At 43.1% G+C, this 16,259-nt stretch overlaps 2 protein-coding genes across 2 annotated transcripts; one reads left to right on the forward strand and one right to left on the reverse strand.

Moving 5' to 3' along the window:
* Positions 1-1,609: 1,609 nt before the first annotated feature.
* On the forward strand, positions 1,610-12,093 carry LOC133418716 (proteasome subunit alpha type-6). The gene is made up of 7 exons (XM_061707557.1): positions 1,610-1,772; positions 4,032-4,126; positions 4,804-4,885; positions 8,201-8,356; positions 8,465-8,643; positions 8,820-8,914; positions 11,876-12,093. Exons 1-7 carry the CDS (start codon positions 1,697-1,699, stop codon positions 11,931-11,933), a joined length of 741 nt encoding a protein of 246 aa, XP_061563541.1. The 5' UTR covers positions 1,610-1,696; the 3' UTR covers positions 11,934-12,093.
* A 1,088-nt stretch (positions 12,094-13,181) lies between these two features.
* Positions 13,182-15,544, reverse strand: LOC133418715 (NF-kappa-B inhibitor alpha-like). Its single transcript, XM_061707556.1, has 6 exons — positions 15,209-15,544; positions 14,519-14,624; positions 14,218-14,425; positions 14,030-14,118; positions 13,664-13,924; positions 13,182-13,555 (listed from the first exon to the last, which is right to left on the reverse strand). The coding sequence occupies exons 1-6, from the start codon at positions 15,418-15,420 to the stop codon at positions 13,526-13,528; spliced, it is 906 nt and encodes a 301-aa protein (XP_061563540.1). The 5' UTR covers positions 15,421-15,544; the 3' UTR covers positions 13,182-13,525.
* Positions 15,545-16,259: the final 715 nt, after the last annotated feature.

Below are 16,259 nucleotides of genomic sequence, written 5' to 3' on the forward strand. Positions count from 1 at the left end.
TTGCACTCAAGGTCACCGTACAATAATCAAAATACAAAAACACAATTTAAACAATAGAGAACAGCAAAGTTTGCAGCAGAACACAAAAGACCATGTAAGGTGTAAGTGTACTTAGTTGATTAAAATCTCGATGCTACGTTTAACTCCAAACGTGTCAGACAGATCTTTGAAGTTTCAAAGTAAAACAACTACACAATCTTTGCTGTGTCATCTTTGGTTAAATAATGGATCAAAACCGCTTTGAAATGCATGCAAACAAATGAGAGGTGCACACATGTTGGGATTCTTTAGTAACAGTCATTATTTTTCGATTTTATTTTGCTGTGGCAAAGATATGTAGACACACAGTGAGAGAGAAGACAGATTTTCCTCTGATTTGATGAGAAAAGGAGATAGCCTATGTGAAGTGAAAACTGTGGGCTCGCACACATTAATGAACCCCTGTGGGTTCAGTGTCTATGCAGACTGGGCTTTGTTTTTGTCAATTATTTAATTAATTTGTTTGTTTAGGAAGCAATTGTTGTATGAGAGACGTCATAGGAGTTGCCATGAGAAGGGTTTGCTACTTTTGGCTCTACTTCATTGAAAAACAAAAGAAAGAACAGGAGTAATGTGCAGAAACATCTGTACCGAGTGTGGGTTTGAGGTCCCAAAGCCAAGGTGGATGATACCTCCAAGCATGACGGAGAGGATAAGGCTCAAGATCCTGTGGGACTTGCAGGTTGGGGCACTCGGAGGTGTGAGGCCGTGACCTCCGGCCTGGGACAGTCATGTAAGCGTCTAGTCCCAGGAATACTGCGTAAGCTACTAGGACCCTGGTAGAGGACCCGAACTTGGGAGGGGCAACTGCCCACAGGGGGGGATGGGAGAGCATATAATATAATGTATATATATATATATATATATATATATATATATATATATATATATATATATATATATATATATATATATATATATATATATTCTTATATTCTTATATTATATATATATTTCTTATATATATATATATAAGAAAAATAAATACAATTAAAAAAAAGGATATTAAGTATTTTTATATATGTATATATATATATATATATATATATATATATATATATATATATATATATATATATATATATATAGATATATATATATATATGTGAATATGAAGATGTAAATGTTTATCTTTTTTATTTTTACTTTCATTTTTATATACACGTTCGAAATTAAAAAAATGATTTCATCAAAATCAAAATGATTGATTGATTGATTGATTGATTGATTGATTGATTGATTGATTGATTGATTGATTGATTGATTGATTGATTGATTGATTGATTGATTGATTGGTTGATTGATTGATTGATTGATTGATTGATTGATTGATTCATTCATTCATTCATTCATTCATTCATTCATTGATTCATTGATTCATTCATTCATTCATATATATATATACATTTTTAAAAATGATATTAATTATACATGTTTCATTTTCACAACAACATATGGTCATTATAGTTTTTGTAGTATTTCAGCGCTACATGAAAAACGCTGCGTCACCATGGAAACGCCGTCCGTCTTCCACCGGAAGGAGTTCCAGTTTCTCTCAGTTCCACTTCCGGGTGAAAACATTGTCCGTGGAGTGAAATCAGCTTCAAATTCATTTCATCCCGGCGAACTTTCTCTCGGTCCAATCTAACTTCGCACAATGTCCCGAGGCTCGAGCGCCGGGTTCGACCGACACATTACCATCTTCTCCCCCGAGGGCCGGCTCTATCAAGTCGGTCAGTATCTCACGTTTGTGCATGGGCCGGGTGACAGGTTTCCAGAGCTAACAGGCTAAATGCTCAGTCATGCTTCAGCTCAGCTCCACTTCAGGCGGATAAACGACTCCCTCACGAACGAAAGTGGACTGAAACTCGACCACCAAAGTCTCTTTAGCGGTCTGAGTGTTCGTATTTCACCTCAGCTCCGTCAAAGCTGCAATAAAACCAGGAAAAACGCGAGTGTGAATCGGTAGCTTGTTGTTATATAGTTAGCACGGTTAGCATCGCCCTAATGCAGCTGATTCATTGTAGAGACTTAAACCTCTGATTTAACACAATATTTCACTCGTTAAAAGTCTATATCTCCAAGTTGCACCATTATTAACATATTTGTTTGACTTTGTAGTTTCTAAATGATTTGATTTATGTTTTTAATTTAAAGTGACAGTTGGTTTAGTAACAGGTTTAGTTAATAAAGGGATTAAAACTAAGTAACAGCGTTTTATTCATGTTTACTCTTGCAAAACTTCAGAGTTTGGCAGTAATTCAGCATCTTTTGGGCCAATCTGATGTCACCTGATAACAGTTTTTTATTTGTTACTCCAATTTTCCACATTTTAAGTCTATATTTATATTTAGATTAGATTAAATTAGGGGTGTAACGATACACTAATCTCACGATACGATACACGATATTGAGGTCACGATAAAGATACGATACGATATTATGGCAGTATTTTTTTAACAACCTTGCATGAGGAACATATGACTGGAAAAAATGGTCTTTTATTTGAAAGACACAAAACAATACTGTGCGTTTGTTTGCTCTATTGTTACAGTTTGTAATGCTTTATAACTGTTTAAGTTTTAAAGAGAAAGCCAGGACAACCATTTTCCACAAACTGAACTAAAAGTAAATGTCAGGTTTGCATTATGCATCTTCAGTTTCATACAATAAAAATATTTTGCCACAAAATGAATAGTTTCTCTCATGTATGATTTGACTTTTTTCTTTTCAGATATTTAACAACTAAAAGTAAATAAATACATTTTTAAATCATAAAAAAGATTGATTCATGCTCACTTTATAAGTGTAAGAGGAGATTTATTTTTGTTAAGAAGGTTATTTTGGTAATTCAGGGTTCATTATTTTATAAATATATTCTGATGTAAATCAGGGACTATAATCAGTTTATCTGTAGTGATTAGTCTGTTTTATATTGGGCGGAGTGATACGCCACAGTACGGCACTGCTGTGTTGATGTTCTAAAATCCTACACTGTTTAGCGGACATTAAAGTACACTGGAACTCACGCAGTTGTCCCTGTGTTATCCTACTCACGACCCGAAAAAGGTTTAATTTAATAAGGTAAGGCTTAACTCTACACCAGACTTAAAAGTTCAGAGCTCAAAACCCTGCAAGAGTCCCGTGATCGGGACCGCAAAACGGTACTACTTTCTTCTGAGCGTAGTAAGATTTTGGTCTGCGGGTCGAGGCGCGGCCGGATGCGCGTTTCTAGTCAACACAATAGATTAATATAAATAATCCAATATCGCGATACAGTTTGTCACCTCCACGACACGCATTGTGATGTTTTTGTATCGTGAAATTTCGTGGCACGATATATTGTTACACCCCTAGATTCAATTCAACCTTATTGTCATTACACATGTACTCAAGTACAGAGCAACAAAATGCAGTTTGGCATCCAATCAGAAGTGCAACAGAAAGTATTATAGTAAATACAGTATATATAAACTAAAGGTAAAGGTTGACTTTATTCATCCCCGATTCTTATTCACAGCAGCGCGACGCAGAACAGAAATAAACAGGACAGACGAAGAATATATAAATTACATAAAAAACATAGAAAGATTGTATTCTGGATAAAAAAAACGCTCATTAAAAATAAAGGATATAAAAACAGTAAAAGTGCAGTGGTTTAAAGTGGGTTTTTTTAGCAGTAATGTCATGCGACTGTCACTAGATAATGACAGCAACAAGAACAACAGTGAAAAACTACATGGAACTGTTAAAAAGTCTGACTGCCATTGGGATAAAAGACTTCCGGAAACAAATAAATAATGCAGAGATAGAAACAACCTATCTGAGGTTGCTTAACTAGTGCAAATATTCAGTGCATATTGACTCGGGAGTGTAAACAAATGGCATAAAGTGTCTACAGTGCATATTGAAATATCCATTTCAATGCCTCCTTTCTCTGTTGCACAATTCTGACGTTCATTGTTGATAATATGTACTCATCTTTTTTTCAGAATATGCTTTTAAGGCTATAAATCAAGGTGGGCTCACATCAGTAGCTGTTCGGGGGAAGGACTGTGCAGTTGTTGTAACACAAAAAAAAGTACCGGTGAGTTTGTGTCGTGTTGCAGCTGAACGTATTTCAATATTTGAATTGTACGTCTACACTGGATTGCAATGCACTTAGGTCAGGCCATGAGATATAACTGGACTGACAAATGGGGTCCCATCTGGGATTGTTGGTGGGGTTCCTGTTTCCCCCATGAGAATTGCTCGGTGGTTATGTTCAGGTACATGGGAGATAAATTGTCCCAAAATATGTTTTCTCTGGTTCCAACCTGGGCTAACGATATAAATAATCCCAAGTGTGAAACTAACATGGGGCCTATTTTTTTATATGCCAGATCGGACGGTGTTGGATGCGTATCTAATAAGCTTCTGGGGAAAAAAAGAAAATTGCCTTATTTGTTGTCAAAGACAATCCTGATGTAGTTAAAATGTAAAAAATGTATATTTGAAAAGTGTTATTTTATTTAAATTTTTTCTTGATACAACCCATTGTCAAAAAACTCTTCAGTTCATTATAGACTTATATAAAATGATAAACTCCATTAATTGACCACCAGGCAATGTTATATTAAGTAAATAATGTATATATTAGGTTATTGGCATAATTGTGTTGTGGTTGTGTATGTAACTTACTCACTTAATAATAATTCAGAATATAGTAGTGCTATTGAATGGTGAACCAGTAACTATTCTTTTTCTTTGTCTTTCTTTCAACAGGACAAGCTTCTGGATGCTTCCACAGTAACCCACCTCTTCAGAATAACAGACAATATTGGATGCGTAATGTCTGGGATGACAGGTAAGATAGGCTTGTGATTATGGAGAGGACCAGCTATCAGTATTGCTGGCATCAACACACGTGGGAAACAAATTATGGAATCTGTAACCACAGTCCAAAAGACAGCCTTATTTGTCAATTTTCCTTCTAAAAGTTAACTTTCATATGACACTTTGCATGTAAAATTTGAGATTTTGTAAACTGCAAACATATTTGTCCATGTAGTAGATCTAAAAGATGCTGAGTGAGCTGTATTCAGCATGATGTGATTGGAAGTATGGTCCCATAAAGCCAACTTTGGGGAATTAGATTATTTGCCATCAGATAAGCTAAGAGCTCGATTAGAGGCTAAGTACCACTCTCTTTCGTCAGTGCATCCAGAAACCCAGTCTGCCAAGCCCCTGACTTTGCAAGTCACTTAGCAAAGCAACTTGTTTATTGGAAAAATAAAGTTCATAGAAACTCAAAAATGTCCTTATTTACATCTTATGACTTGTATTTACTTTTGGCGCTTTTCCACTAGTACCTACTCAGCCCGACTCGACTTGTCTCGCCTCGGTTTTGCGCTTTTCCGCTAGGGGTCTAACGTGCCGAGTAGATACTTTTTCTACTATCTACTCTGCTGAGGTTCTAAGCGGCTGAGTCGGCTGAATCTGATGTCATCACACTACAGACCACCGATTGGTCGGGGGGTTGGAGTCAGACGTTTGAGTCAGGAGGCGGAAATCAGTGAAAGAGCGACTCTGACGGCTTCTTGTTCATTTTATTCAACAGGCAATGGCAGCGCAAAAGTCTGTTTCATGATCCAACTCTGAGGTGCAGATGTTCATAAACCTGGTGGCTGAGGAGAGAATTAAAAAGGGATCTAGACAGGCGATAAGGAACGACCAGATCTACCAGGAGCTCTGTCACTTCATAGCTGCTTGCAGCTCCAGCTGACTTTTCAGCAGCGCCGAGACAAACAAACAAAAAAACCGTCGCCGCTTGAAGCCGCTCTTTCGAACACAAGACACAGACCCAGCAGCACAACTATCATCTCCTCCAGGTTCTACATCTTTAGTGTTGTCTTCTTCGTTTAGATCACACAATCAAATACGTCACAGCAGCTTCACTCCAACCCGCCTACTTCTCATCTGGGTATTGAAAAGAAACCGAGGGCAAGGCGAGTCTAGTCGAGATGAGACATGGCGTGTCGAGTCAGGCTTCGTATGTACTAGTGTAAAAGCACCATTTGTGTAGAGCTAACCATGCCAAACGAGATGCAACAACTTCATAAACGGTTAGAAAGGAGGAACCGCATTAATTTTGGTGAAGCACCAAGTACCTGGATGCAGTGATTGTGTACAGTTGCAGGGCTGCCTAATGTGTGATGACAGGGTTGGAGAAATCTGAGGTCAAACAGTTGGCACAGAGTTTACAAACGGCTCCCAAAGCGTCTGCTTCTTCCTTTTGTTTATTCTGTTTTGAAAATATATGTCTGGATTGTTTGGCCTGAAGTAGTAATAATGATAATCATCATCGTCATCTGACGAGTGCGTGTTCACACAGTCGCCCGTAGTTAGCAATCATGCTGGTGACTGGTGATTCACACTGCTGATGGATGTCACAGCAGGGTGTGAAGATGTTGTGCATGACTGAACTCAGCTTGTGGCAAGATTGTTGCAAAGTTATCAGTTTATGAAGTAAATGCACAAGTCACAAACAGTTGTTTGTTTTTTCATGTACGCTTGGTGTGGCAATCCACCTCCAGCAATCGTTTGCACAGAGAAAAGAGCCTCGTTTACCTTCTTTTCAGACTTTTGGGTTGCCAATTCCCCAAATGTTGCATACGCTTCTAAATATCAAATTTGGTGTCACTAACTTTAATGGCTAAGTAGTTGTCATTTCTACTGTATGTAGTGATCTCCTGCACCCATTTTCTCTTTTAAAACAAAAATGGTCTTCGTACACAGGCCACGGCTCGTAAACTGGAAATGGCGGGTTCGGCTTCCCTTCAGAACCAGAACAAACGTTGCTCCAGCCAACCACAGAACAGAGTTCATGCTTGTGCTTGGAAAGTTTGAGATGGGGACGCGTTTTCTCTGGAGGAAGGAGGAGGAATGTTCTCGCTCTGTCTTTTGTTGTTTTCTTTTAAATATCAGCAATGTGATGCCACGCAAAAATCCCTTACCCTACCTTTTAAAAGAGCATACATTAGTGAAATGCTAGTAAAAGTTTTAACTGATTCCAAACATTTGTAGTTTTAGTTGGTTTTCAGGCTCTTTTTCTTCCCAGACTTCCCTGAAACATCTGAATCTGAAGCTCTGAACTTAAAAACTCTTTAAAAGTAGTGTTTTGACTTGAATAGCGATTAAGCTTTGGGATTACTTGACATGTTTTCTTTCACAATAAAATCTGGGAATACTGTAACCTCTCATTGGAGATTTAAGATAAGAGCTTGATAACAGAAGGAACCAGAGGTTTAGAAAACTACGAGGATTTTTCTTTGTTTGACAGTGAAGTTGAGGAAACGTGTCCATTTTTAGGTCTGTTAGGATTCAAGATGATGTAGATGTAGCAGGGAAATGTAGGAATAATAGAAGAAGGAATTTTATGCTCCAAGGTAAGAAGCTTTATACTCAAAGGTGATTGTGGCCTGTAGAAGTGCACATGATGAATGTGTGCATGATAAGTGTTTGCAAGGCTAACGGACATTTGTGCTAGTTGGATGCTCCCCTGCAACTGCAAGCACTTGTTGTAGACTGCGTTGCTGCAGGGGGTTTGTAGTTGTGACAAACTAGAGGTAAAGAATATTATACAGATCATTTGAATCAACACGCCTGCCGAAAAACTAAAGCTTGGGAATAGATGGGCCTCCCAAACGAACTGTGAAACCAGTTTAGAGGTATATTTGGTCTCCAAAGAGGTGCAAGGACAACTGAATGAAGATATTGGAGTGACCGTCTCAAACCCAGTCTGATAAAACATGTCAGCGGCATTGAAAAGGCGTTTGGGAAGCAGAATACCCAGAAACAGGACTCAACCCACCAGTTTCTGGAGCAGCGCTCTTGTGAGAAGCTAAACCAAACTGATTTAGTTTCAAAATGTAATTGTACTGAATACAAACCAAGAGCGTGCAAACTTCTGACTTTGAACAAAGTCCCATGTTAATCCTTGAAGAAAATATCTCATTATTCCGATTAAAAAAAAAACAACAGAAAAACAATCAGGAATGATTGCAGACCTTCAGCGGGAAACGTTTTTCTCAACCTTCTGTTGTTGCAGATGTAACTGCTTTTGACACAAACTATTTATTTTTTCTGTTCCCTCTTTAAACACGATCCCACCCCCCCACAGCTGACAGTCGGTCTCAAGTCCAGCGAGCTCGCTACGAGGCGGCCAACTGGCAGTACAAGTACGGTTATGAGATCCCGGTGGACATGTTGTGCAAGAGAATTGCTGACATCTCACAAGTCTACACGCAGAACGCTGAGATGCGACCACTGGGCTGCTGTGAGTTCCTGCATCTGTCTGCCGCACCTCCAAGGACCTTTTTATGCGTTCAGATTCCAGACTAATCTAACACTGCCTTGTTCGTGGTTGCCGGGTGGGAACCTGCAGGTATGATCGTGATCGGCGTAGACGAGGAGTACGGCCCCCAGGTGTACAAATGCGACCCGGCCGGCTACTACTGCGGCTTCAAGGCCACCGCCGCCGGCGTGAAGCAGACGGAAGCCACCAGCTTCCTGGAGAAGAAAGTGAAAAAGAAACTGGACTGGACCTTTGAACAAACTATCGAGGTACTAATCTTGTTTTGCTGATGTAGGATGATGAGGGAGGGATATTCTGGTGGTTTCCAGCTTATCCCTTGTTTTATAACCATCTTGTTTCCTTGTGGAAATTATAAGAGCTGTTAAACTGTAAAACACAAATCATTAAATTGCTGAATGGAGATTTCTTTCCCGTGTTCCCTCAGACGGCAATCTCTTGTTTGTCAACTGTGCTCTCCATTGACTTCAAGCCCTCTGAGCTGGAGGTGGGCGTTGTCACAACACAAGACCCCAAGTTCAGGTAAAAAAAACTCCAAATACATAAATAACATCACCTTGTTGCAATGAAACTTCTACGTTGTGACGATGTGGCTGCAGTTTAAAGCAATTTTGATTACCGTATTTTCTGCACCATAAGGCAACGGAATATACGGTAAGATACTGTACTATAGTGGCTGGGGTTGAGTTATGTATCTACCTGATGGAGCTGCGCTACAGGGAATAAAACAAAACAAAAAGAAAAGTACCGTAAGTCAAACTTTATTAACAAAATAAAAACCAGCTTTCTGAAAACCTCATTCACTCCCAAATAAAATGCGGAGGAGAACTTTTCCAGTTCATCCCAAAATCTCTCGAAATCTCCTTCTTCTGGGTCGGAAGGGAACAGCTGGGCGACTGCAGCATCCGATGGTCCCGTCTCGTCACAGTCGCCATTATGCGAGTCGGCGTCGCTGCTGTTGTTGAACGTCTGACGATTCCTGCCTTTGTGATACCGCTGTTACTTCGGCCACATCGACTACATTACCCAAACTCCCCGACTACAGTAACAGAAATTACTGTAATGATCATATATAAGGCGCACTGCCAGTTTTTGAGAAACTTAAAGGTGACCTATTATGGCATTTAATGTATATTTTAAACAGGCCTTGAATGTCTTAAAAACAATCTAAAGCTTGTTTTTTCTACATAAATCATAAATCCAGCCTGTGGGCCCTGTCACTAGTTTTACCGCTTCTAACCTCTTTTTCTGTGCTCCATTCTAAGGGAAGGGGGGGGTATGATAATGAGGCTCTGTGCTGATTGGCTCCCTGAATGACGTGTAGCAGGGGAGGAGGATAAACCTCGCTCCGCCAGAGCAGCCCGAGTCTGTAAATAAATCCCAACACTGAATTTTCACAAATGGCAACTTTATTGTTAAAAAAATAAAATACGAGTTGTATATAAATAACATTTATGCACTATTTAAGCCGGATCTACCCGGCGGATGCTGAACGCTGGCCCCGGAGCCACGTCGGGCACCCAGCGTGGCTCCGGGGCGCATAGCCCGTTACCGGTGATCAAACCGACAGATTTCTTTGAAAATCTCGGAGGGTGAAGCTGGTCCAGCCTGGGACAGACCCCAGAAATCCCTGCTCCCAAAGCGGCTGGGAACCTGGACAATTTAGTCGGACGGACCGCGCTTTGGGAACCAGAAAGTAAGCTGGAGCAGCGCGCATCACCGCGGCTTTAACCGGGGAATCTGACCGGTTCCGACCGGCCGGGACCGCAGGAACCGGCCTGGACTGGTAGCAGGGACTCCCGGGGACTGACCAGCGCAATTTCAGCCGGATCTGCCCGGCGGATTCTGCGCGACGGGCGCCGCAACTCCACGGCGGGCGCACAGATCGGCTCCGGAGCGCATCCGCGGCGCATCGCCCGTTACCGGGGATCAAACCGACAGATTTGCCTGAAAATCTTTGAGAGTGAAGCTGGTCCAGCCTGGGACAGACCCCCGGGGACCCAGCTTCCAAACCACCCGGGAACCTGGATGATTTAACCCGGATCTGCGCCGCGTCCGACTGGCTGAAGGAAGCCCCGCTCCAGCCAGAGCCAGAGAGCTGGTTGTGGGCGTGGTTTCAGCAGCGGAGGCTGAACCTATGGAAATGAGCGCCTATGGTGACGTCACCATAGGCGCAGATTCAGAATGGCTCAAAAAAAGGTCACTAACACTGGGGGACTCTGTAAGGCGGGGGTCAGAGACCCTGCAGAATTTCATGGTATTTTGTCTCCCCTGTGCTGGCAGGGTGAGGGGAGACCACTTTATATATGTTAAAACAAGAAAAAACCTGTTTTTCATAATATGTCCCCTTTAAAGGCTCTTAGGTGCGCCTTATAGTGCGGAAAATACGGTACTGAATGAATTGCTTTGTGACCTCATTTTTTTCCTATCAAGGAAATAAGCTACAATATTTGCAAAAATGTAGGTGGCCAGTGATGACAGCCATCCATCAGCTGCCACTTAAAGAAAACAGAACAGAGCACCTAATTGTGCTGAATTTCTGACGTGAATCTGGACGTTTTCATGTGTCAACTGATGCCTACGTGGTTTCAGAGCCCCAAGTGGTCATTCGAGGAACTGCACATCTTAGCACCTCGGCATTGGTAGTGGTTTAGCCTGATGTAGCATCCTGGGGACACGAGTTGCTTTGTTTTTGTTGGAGACACTAATTTTCTGTCAAACTTCTCATCCATTTCAGGGCGGCCGCGGGTCCTTAAAAAGTCTTAAATTCCATTTAGCTAAAATAAGGCCTTTAAAGAGGGGAATTTACTTATCTTACACTTTGAAAGTTCATTAAATAGTTTTGAGGAATAATACATTTGTTTTCCAGTTGTTAAACATGCACTTGCTTGACAACGCCTCCGTCAGTGTTGCCAGATTGGGCGGGTTTCAGCCCAATTGGGCTGAAAAATACAGGACTGGGCGGGTTGATTACATTTGTGCTGCTTTTCCTGGTTTTTACTAAATGTTTAGGAGAAATTATTAACAAAAAAAGTTTCCATTATGGGAGAGAAAAGTTGAAACCTACACAATAAACTCACTGATATTATATTTGATTTAATCTACTCAATTTAATTGAAGTCTTTGTTTGGAGCCGGAACTTTTTTGGCTTCATTTGCTTACGACTTGAAATTTATTCCGCATTTAATACGACGGTTTTAGCAGAGAGAATGTTTGAATCGGGCAGTTTTTTCATTATTTCGGTGGGTTTTACATCGCGTTTGGGCTGGAACCTGTCAGATCTGGCAACCTTGACCTCAGCGTTGGATTTCTCAGTGACTGACTTTTTTGTCTTAAATTTTGTTTGAAAATGGTATTAAAAAGGTCTTAAATTTAGCTTGGTCAAACCTGTAGACAGCCTGCATTTATCCAGGATGCTTTGCAGCTGCAGTTGGGATGATGGTAGATTGTGTAGTTGGAGTCATCTTGATGTTTTCCCTGCAGGATCCTGACAGAGACCGACGTAGATGTCCACCTCATGGCTCTGGCAGAGCGGGACTGAGCAAGCAGACCCATCACCCGCTGGATGGACTTAGAGCATGATGGGAAATGCAGTTCCCAGATGGAGGCTGGTGTTATCTTTGTTTGCTGTACATTTATCCCCCCTCCCCCACCACTGTTTAATTCAACAATTAAAAAAATAAAAGTTTTTGGAGTAAAAAGATCCTCTCTTTTTATTTAAATTTCAGAACCCGTTTTGATCATTTTTACAGATGAACATTTTAAAATGCGTGTAAGCCTTTGAGCTCCTGCACCTCTGCTGGGTTTAGCAGCAGGTGAAAGTGTTTATGGGAACATCAACACGTGCCGAGCTCCACCTCTGGGCTTCCTGTCGTGGCTCTCGGCGCTCTCAAAAATCACGACGCGCCGAGGAGCTGCTTTTACTACGCTATGAATCATGTGGAACAGATCTGACCTCATTTTCTCTACTTTTTTTTAAGAAACAATGTCAGAAATAGATTACTTCATCTTACCGGAATTACTCTTGCGAGAGCGAGACTTGGTGTAGCATTCCTGTCAATGATCATGTCCAGCTCACCATCCCTGAAGATTCGTCATCAGCAACATGTCAACACCACTTTCATTACGTCACTCTTTAAATCCAATTAATGCTTTCTCATAAAATCAGGAGTTGCATTGGGGACTCTTGTTTGAATTAAAGTTAATATTTCTGTTTATACGGTACATAAGTGCTTCTTGGGCCATAATTCAGACTGTTTCCAGCTCTGCTTGTTTTCTGTGACAAGTTTCCCCTCCATGTTGGGGAAGAGTCAACGCTGCCAGTTGTTTAAAGAAATTCCTCTCAGAGAAAAAACCCCGACTTCACCAAAAAGGGAAGGTTTGTACTTCCCAGACTTGAAAAGTTTCCTGGTCGTTGTGACACGGCCGTAAATCCAAACTACTTGGGAAGTTTCCCCCCCGGTACTTGTGTAAAACATTTCCTCCTCGGTGAACGTCGTGCCGGATTATTCGAGCACAGTTCCTCTTGCGCTGCCCGGGGACTTTCTGCGCGGTGACTCAGAGACCTGCTGACCTCGCCCAACAAAGGAAATCCCAAACTGTTCCCAACGTGGTCGAGCTTCTTTTTTCTTTCTGTTTTTTGGCCTGTCGTTTACACGTCTGGGTGATAACTCCCTCATGACTCGGCGTGAGTGAGAAGTGACGCTGGAAAGGCCACAGAACAGTCATCCTCACGGAGAGGGAGATTCAACTCTTGGCTCATTCAGAGAAAACACGCCAGTCCCAGCTGTTTATATTCATAAAACATTTTATTTTAACACTTTCTTTTGATAATAGTGTTTAAAATTCACATTAGGTACAAAAATAATATCTCTGTATTTACAATATCTTACACGTCTTTGTACAATAATACAGTTCTACAGTTGCTGGAGGACCGCGGTCGCTCCGGCGGGGTTTCTCAGCGCTCTCGACCGGACCGGACGCCATCTTCATTGTCGCTTGCGGTCCGGGGGTCGGCAGCTTTGGGCCCGGACCTGGACGGGTAGGAGGAGGGGGAGGCATGACCCCCGCTGGGCTCGGAGAACCCAGTAGCAGCTTGATGTTTCCACCACCAGCAGAAGGGCGGCCTTGGCTTTACTTCCCGAACTTGATGTCGTCATAAAGCTGCAGGAAGAGAGAAATAATTAAATTTAATGATTCGTTGCATTTAGGATTCGATTGTAAGGAAATCTTTCGTTAGTCAAGATGGCGTCGCTCTGAAACGTCGCGTACCTCTTCGTCGAGCAGGTCCAGCTCCTCCATGTCGCTCTCGTCCGTCTCGCTGTCGGGCAGCTCCCTCAGCTCCTGCGCCGTCCGGTCGTACAGCTGGCTGCGGATCGCCTCGTTCTGCCGCCCGTAGGTGAGGTGGTACGGCGCAAAGCCGCCGTAGTTTAGGCAGTTGACGTTGGCGCCGAGCTCCAGGAGCCGGCTGACCAGCGTGGGGTTCTCCAGGTCCACCGCCAGGTGAAGCGCCGTCCGACCGCTGCACGGTTCCTACGGAGAAAACGATTCAAAACATGGAGTTAGATTCCTGGATCCGACTTTTTCGTCGTGGACAGAAGAAAGAAAGCGTCGGGTTTCCGTATCAAAGACGCCTACCTGTGCGTTGATGTCGGCGCCGAGCTGAACGAGGCTTTCAACCAGAGAAATGTAACCGTTGATAGACGCCAAGTGGAGGCAGTTGTGTCCTGTGAGGAGGAAACGAGGAAAGCTCAGGTTAAAAACCCATTTCCACGAAAACGGGGCTCCGACTTTTCCTTGGTTGGTCGTTGGAGCCAAATACCCACCACTGTAGTTGGGGAAGGAGGCGACGGCGGCCAGGTGGCGTTGGCAGTTCTGGGTGATGACGCCGAAGCAGGCGAGCGAGCCGCGCTTGCAGGCGATGTGGAGGGCCGTGTTGCCGCTGTTGTCCACCAGCAGCGGGTCGGCGCCGGCCTTCAGCAGCCTGTCCACGAGGGCCGGCTGCTCCGTGATCACGGCTAGGTGGAGCGCGGTCTGCAGAGGGACGTATCGGTTATTACAACACCTGCCACAGGTGGGGATCACGCAGGTAAACCCTCCCCATTCCACTGTCGGGCCGGCCCTTACCTGTCTCTGGTGGTTCTGGAAGTTGAGGAAGGGGTGCTTGTGGGACAGCTTGATCATCTGAGCGGCTTGTTCCGAGGCTTCGTGGATGACGGCCAAGTGGAGAAGCCTGTGAGAAACAAGAGGGGAGAAAAAGGGGTTAAAATAAGCTCTTTAAATTAAAAAAATAAAACAAACTACACACAGGGGAAGTGGTTCCAGTCATGTAGGAGAGAACAAAGCCCCGAGCAGTGGAGCGTTTCGCAAGAGTGGAGTTTTGTCGGGTTATTTCCACCAGTTGTGGCTTGACACATCTGATGCTTTATCAGTTACTGGCAGCGCGCCAGGGACTTTCCTGAGTGCGCACAGCGGACTTTAGCCCCGCCCGCCGAACACACACTCACACACACTTACACACACTCACTCACACACACACTTGTACACACAAGCACTTTTTCTTTTCCAAATATCTTCTATTTTGGTGCAACTTTCCACATTTCATTGCGTTGTTTTGCAGCTTTTCTTCGATGCGCTCCGGTGCTCGGGTCTTCATCCACCTGATTTATGGTCCCGCGTTACACCGACGCGCAACCTACGCAGTAGGCTACGCCGTAACCCTACGGCGTAGGCTCTGCGTCGATTTAACGCGGAACCATACTTTTTTTAGGCTTGAAACCGCTTAAAATGATGATAAACGCGAATAAATCCACTTACGTGTCACCGTCCTCGGTCGAGGCCGTCCTCCAGGGCTCGCATTCCTCCGTGTGGAGCTTGTCTCTGGCCGTCTGCGAGGACAGGCTGAAGTCCTCGAAGTCGCTCACCAGCTCGTCCTCCTTCAGCGAGTCCAGGCCGCTGTCAAAGCGCTCGTCCTGCAAGTGTGCACCCTTCCCCTGCTTGCCCTCCATGCTGTCCAAGTTATAATCCATTTCTGCGTGTGTTCTGGTCACTCCGTGGACGTCCGTTGCTGAGGTTTGTGTGTGTGTTTGTTTGCGTGTTTGTCTTGCAGATGCGTCCAGGTCGGTGCGTAAAAGCGCAGTGGAGCGGCCGAGGGAAGCGCGCTGGCTTATGTGCGCTCTGAGGGGAGGAGCCCTGGCGGGGATTTCCGATTGACTTATCTTTGAAAAAGCAAGGGAAATCACACTGTGCCTGTGCTTTTGTGAGAAAAATCCCCCCCCTAAAAAAAGAGAGTCAGAATGAAAACTTTGTAGTTTCCTATCCGACACCTATTTATTTCACCTGCGACGTGCGGTTCGGGGACAAAAGTCGGTGATTTCAGTGAATGAGACACGAGGGGCATGAATGAGATGCAGCAGCAGCCCCTGAATGGATCGTGAAGAATTCCCTTCTTCACAGGGGGAAAATATGTGTTTCAAGTGGCTAACCAACCAAAACACAGAACTGCACATTTTCCTACTGCTTCTGGCCCCAAAACGCATGCGACTTTCCAACATTTCAAAATGCAGAACCCTGGTACATGCTGTGGTTGTGGATTATTTTTATTTTCCCCTGAATATAAACGAGAAAGCATAAAACATATGCATCTTAAATAAATGAATTTAAATTCTGCAAAATGTTTGCAAAAAACATCCTGATCAGTGACTTCAGATTTGGTCAAAAGTATTTATTTATTTTATGAAGCACACTTTAGACTTTTAATAGTGTGGATTAAAGAGGGATTGTTCTGTTGGTTTTGTTTAAGCTGCTCTGGTCTGCACAATAAATAAAATACATAAATAAATCACCTCGGTCAGTGGTTCATAATTGT

The sequence above is a fragment of the Cololabis saira genome, chromosome 18 (assembly GCF_033807715.1).
Source record: "Cololabis saira isolate AMF1-May2022 chromosome 18, fColSai1.1, whole genome shotgun sequence".
Taxonomy (NCBI): Eukaryota; Metazoa; Chordata; class Actinopteri; order Beloniformes; family Belonidae; genus Cololabis; species Cololabis saira.

What these genes read in the sequence shown, in the direction of transcription:
- LOC133418716 (XM_061707557.1), top strand. Translation starts at nt 1,697, where the DNA reads ATGTCCCGAGGCTCGAGCGCCGGGTTCGACCGACACATTACCATCTTC. An exon ending in GATGCGACCACTGGGCTGCT is followed by an intron (nt 8,357 to 8,464) that starts GTGAGTTCCTGC and finishes GGGAACCTGCAG; the next exon opens with GTATGATCGTGATCGGCGTA. An exon ending in ACACAAGACCCCAAGTTCAG is followed by an intron (nt 8,915 to 11,875) that starts GTAAAAAAAACT and finishes TTTTCCCTGCAG; the next exon opens with GATCCTGACAGAGACCGACG.
- LOC133418715 (XM_061707556.1), bottom strand. Translation starts at nt 15,420, where the DNA reads ATGGATTATAACTTGGACAGCATGGAGGGCAAGCAGGGGAAGGGTGCA. An exon ending in GCGCCGACATCAACGCACAG is followed by an intron (nt 13,925 to 14,029) that starts GTAGGCGTCTTT and finishes TTTTCTCCGTAG; the next exon opens with GAACCGTGCAGCGGTCGGAC. An exon ending in TGGACCTGCTCGACGAAGAG is followed by an intron (nt 13,556 to 13,663) that starts GTACGCGACGTT and finishes CTCTTCCTGCAG; the next exon opens with CTTTATGACGACATCAAGTT.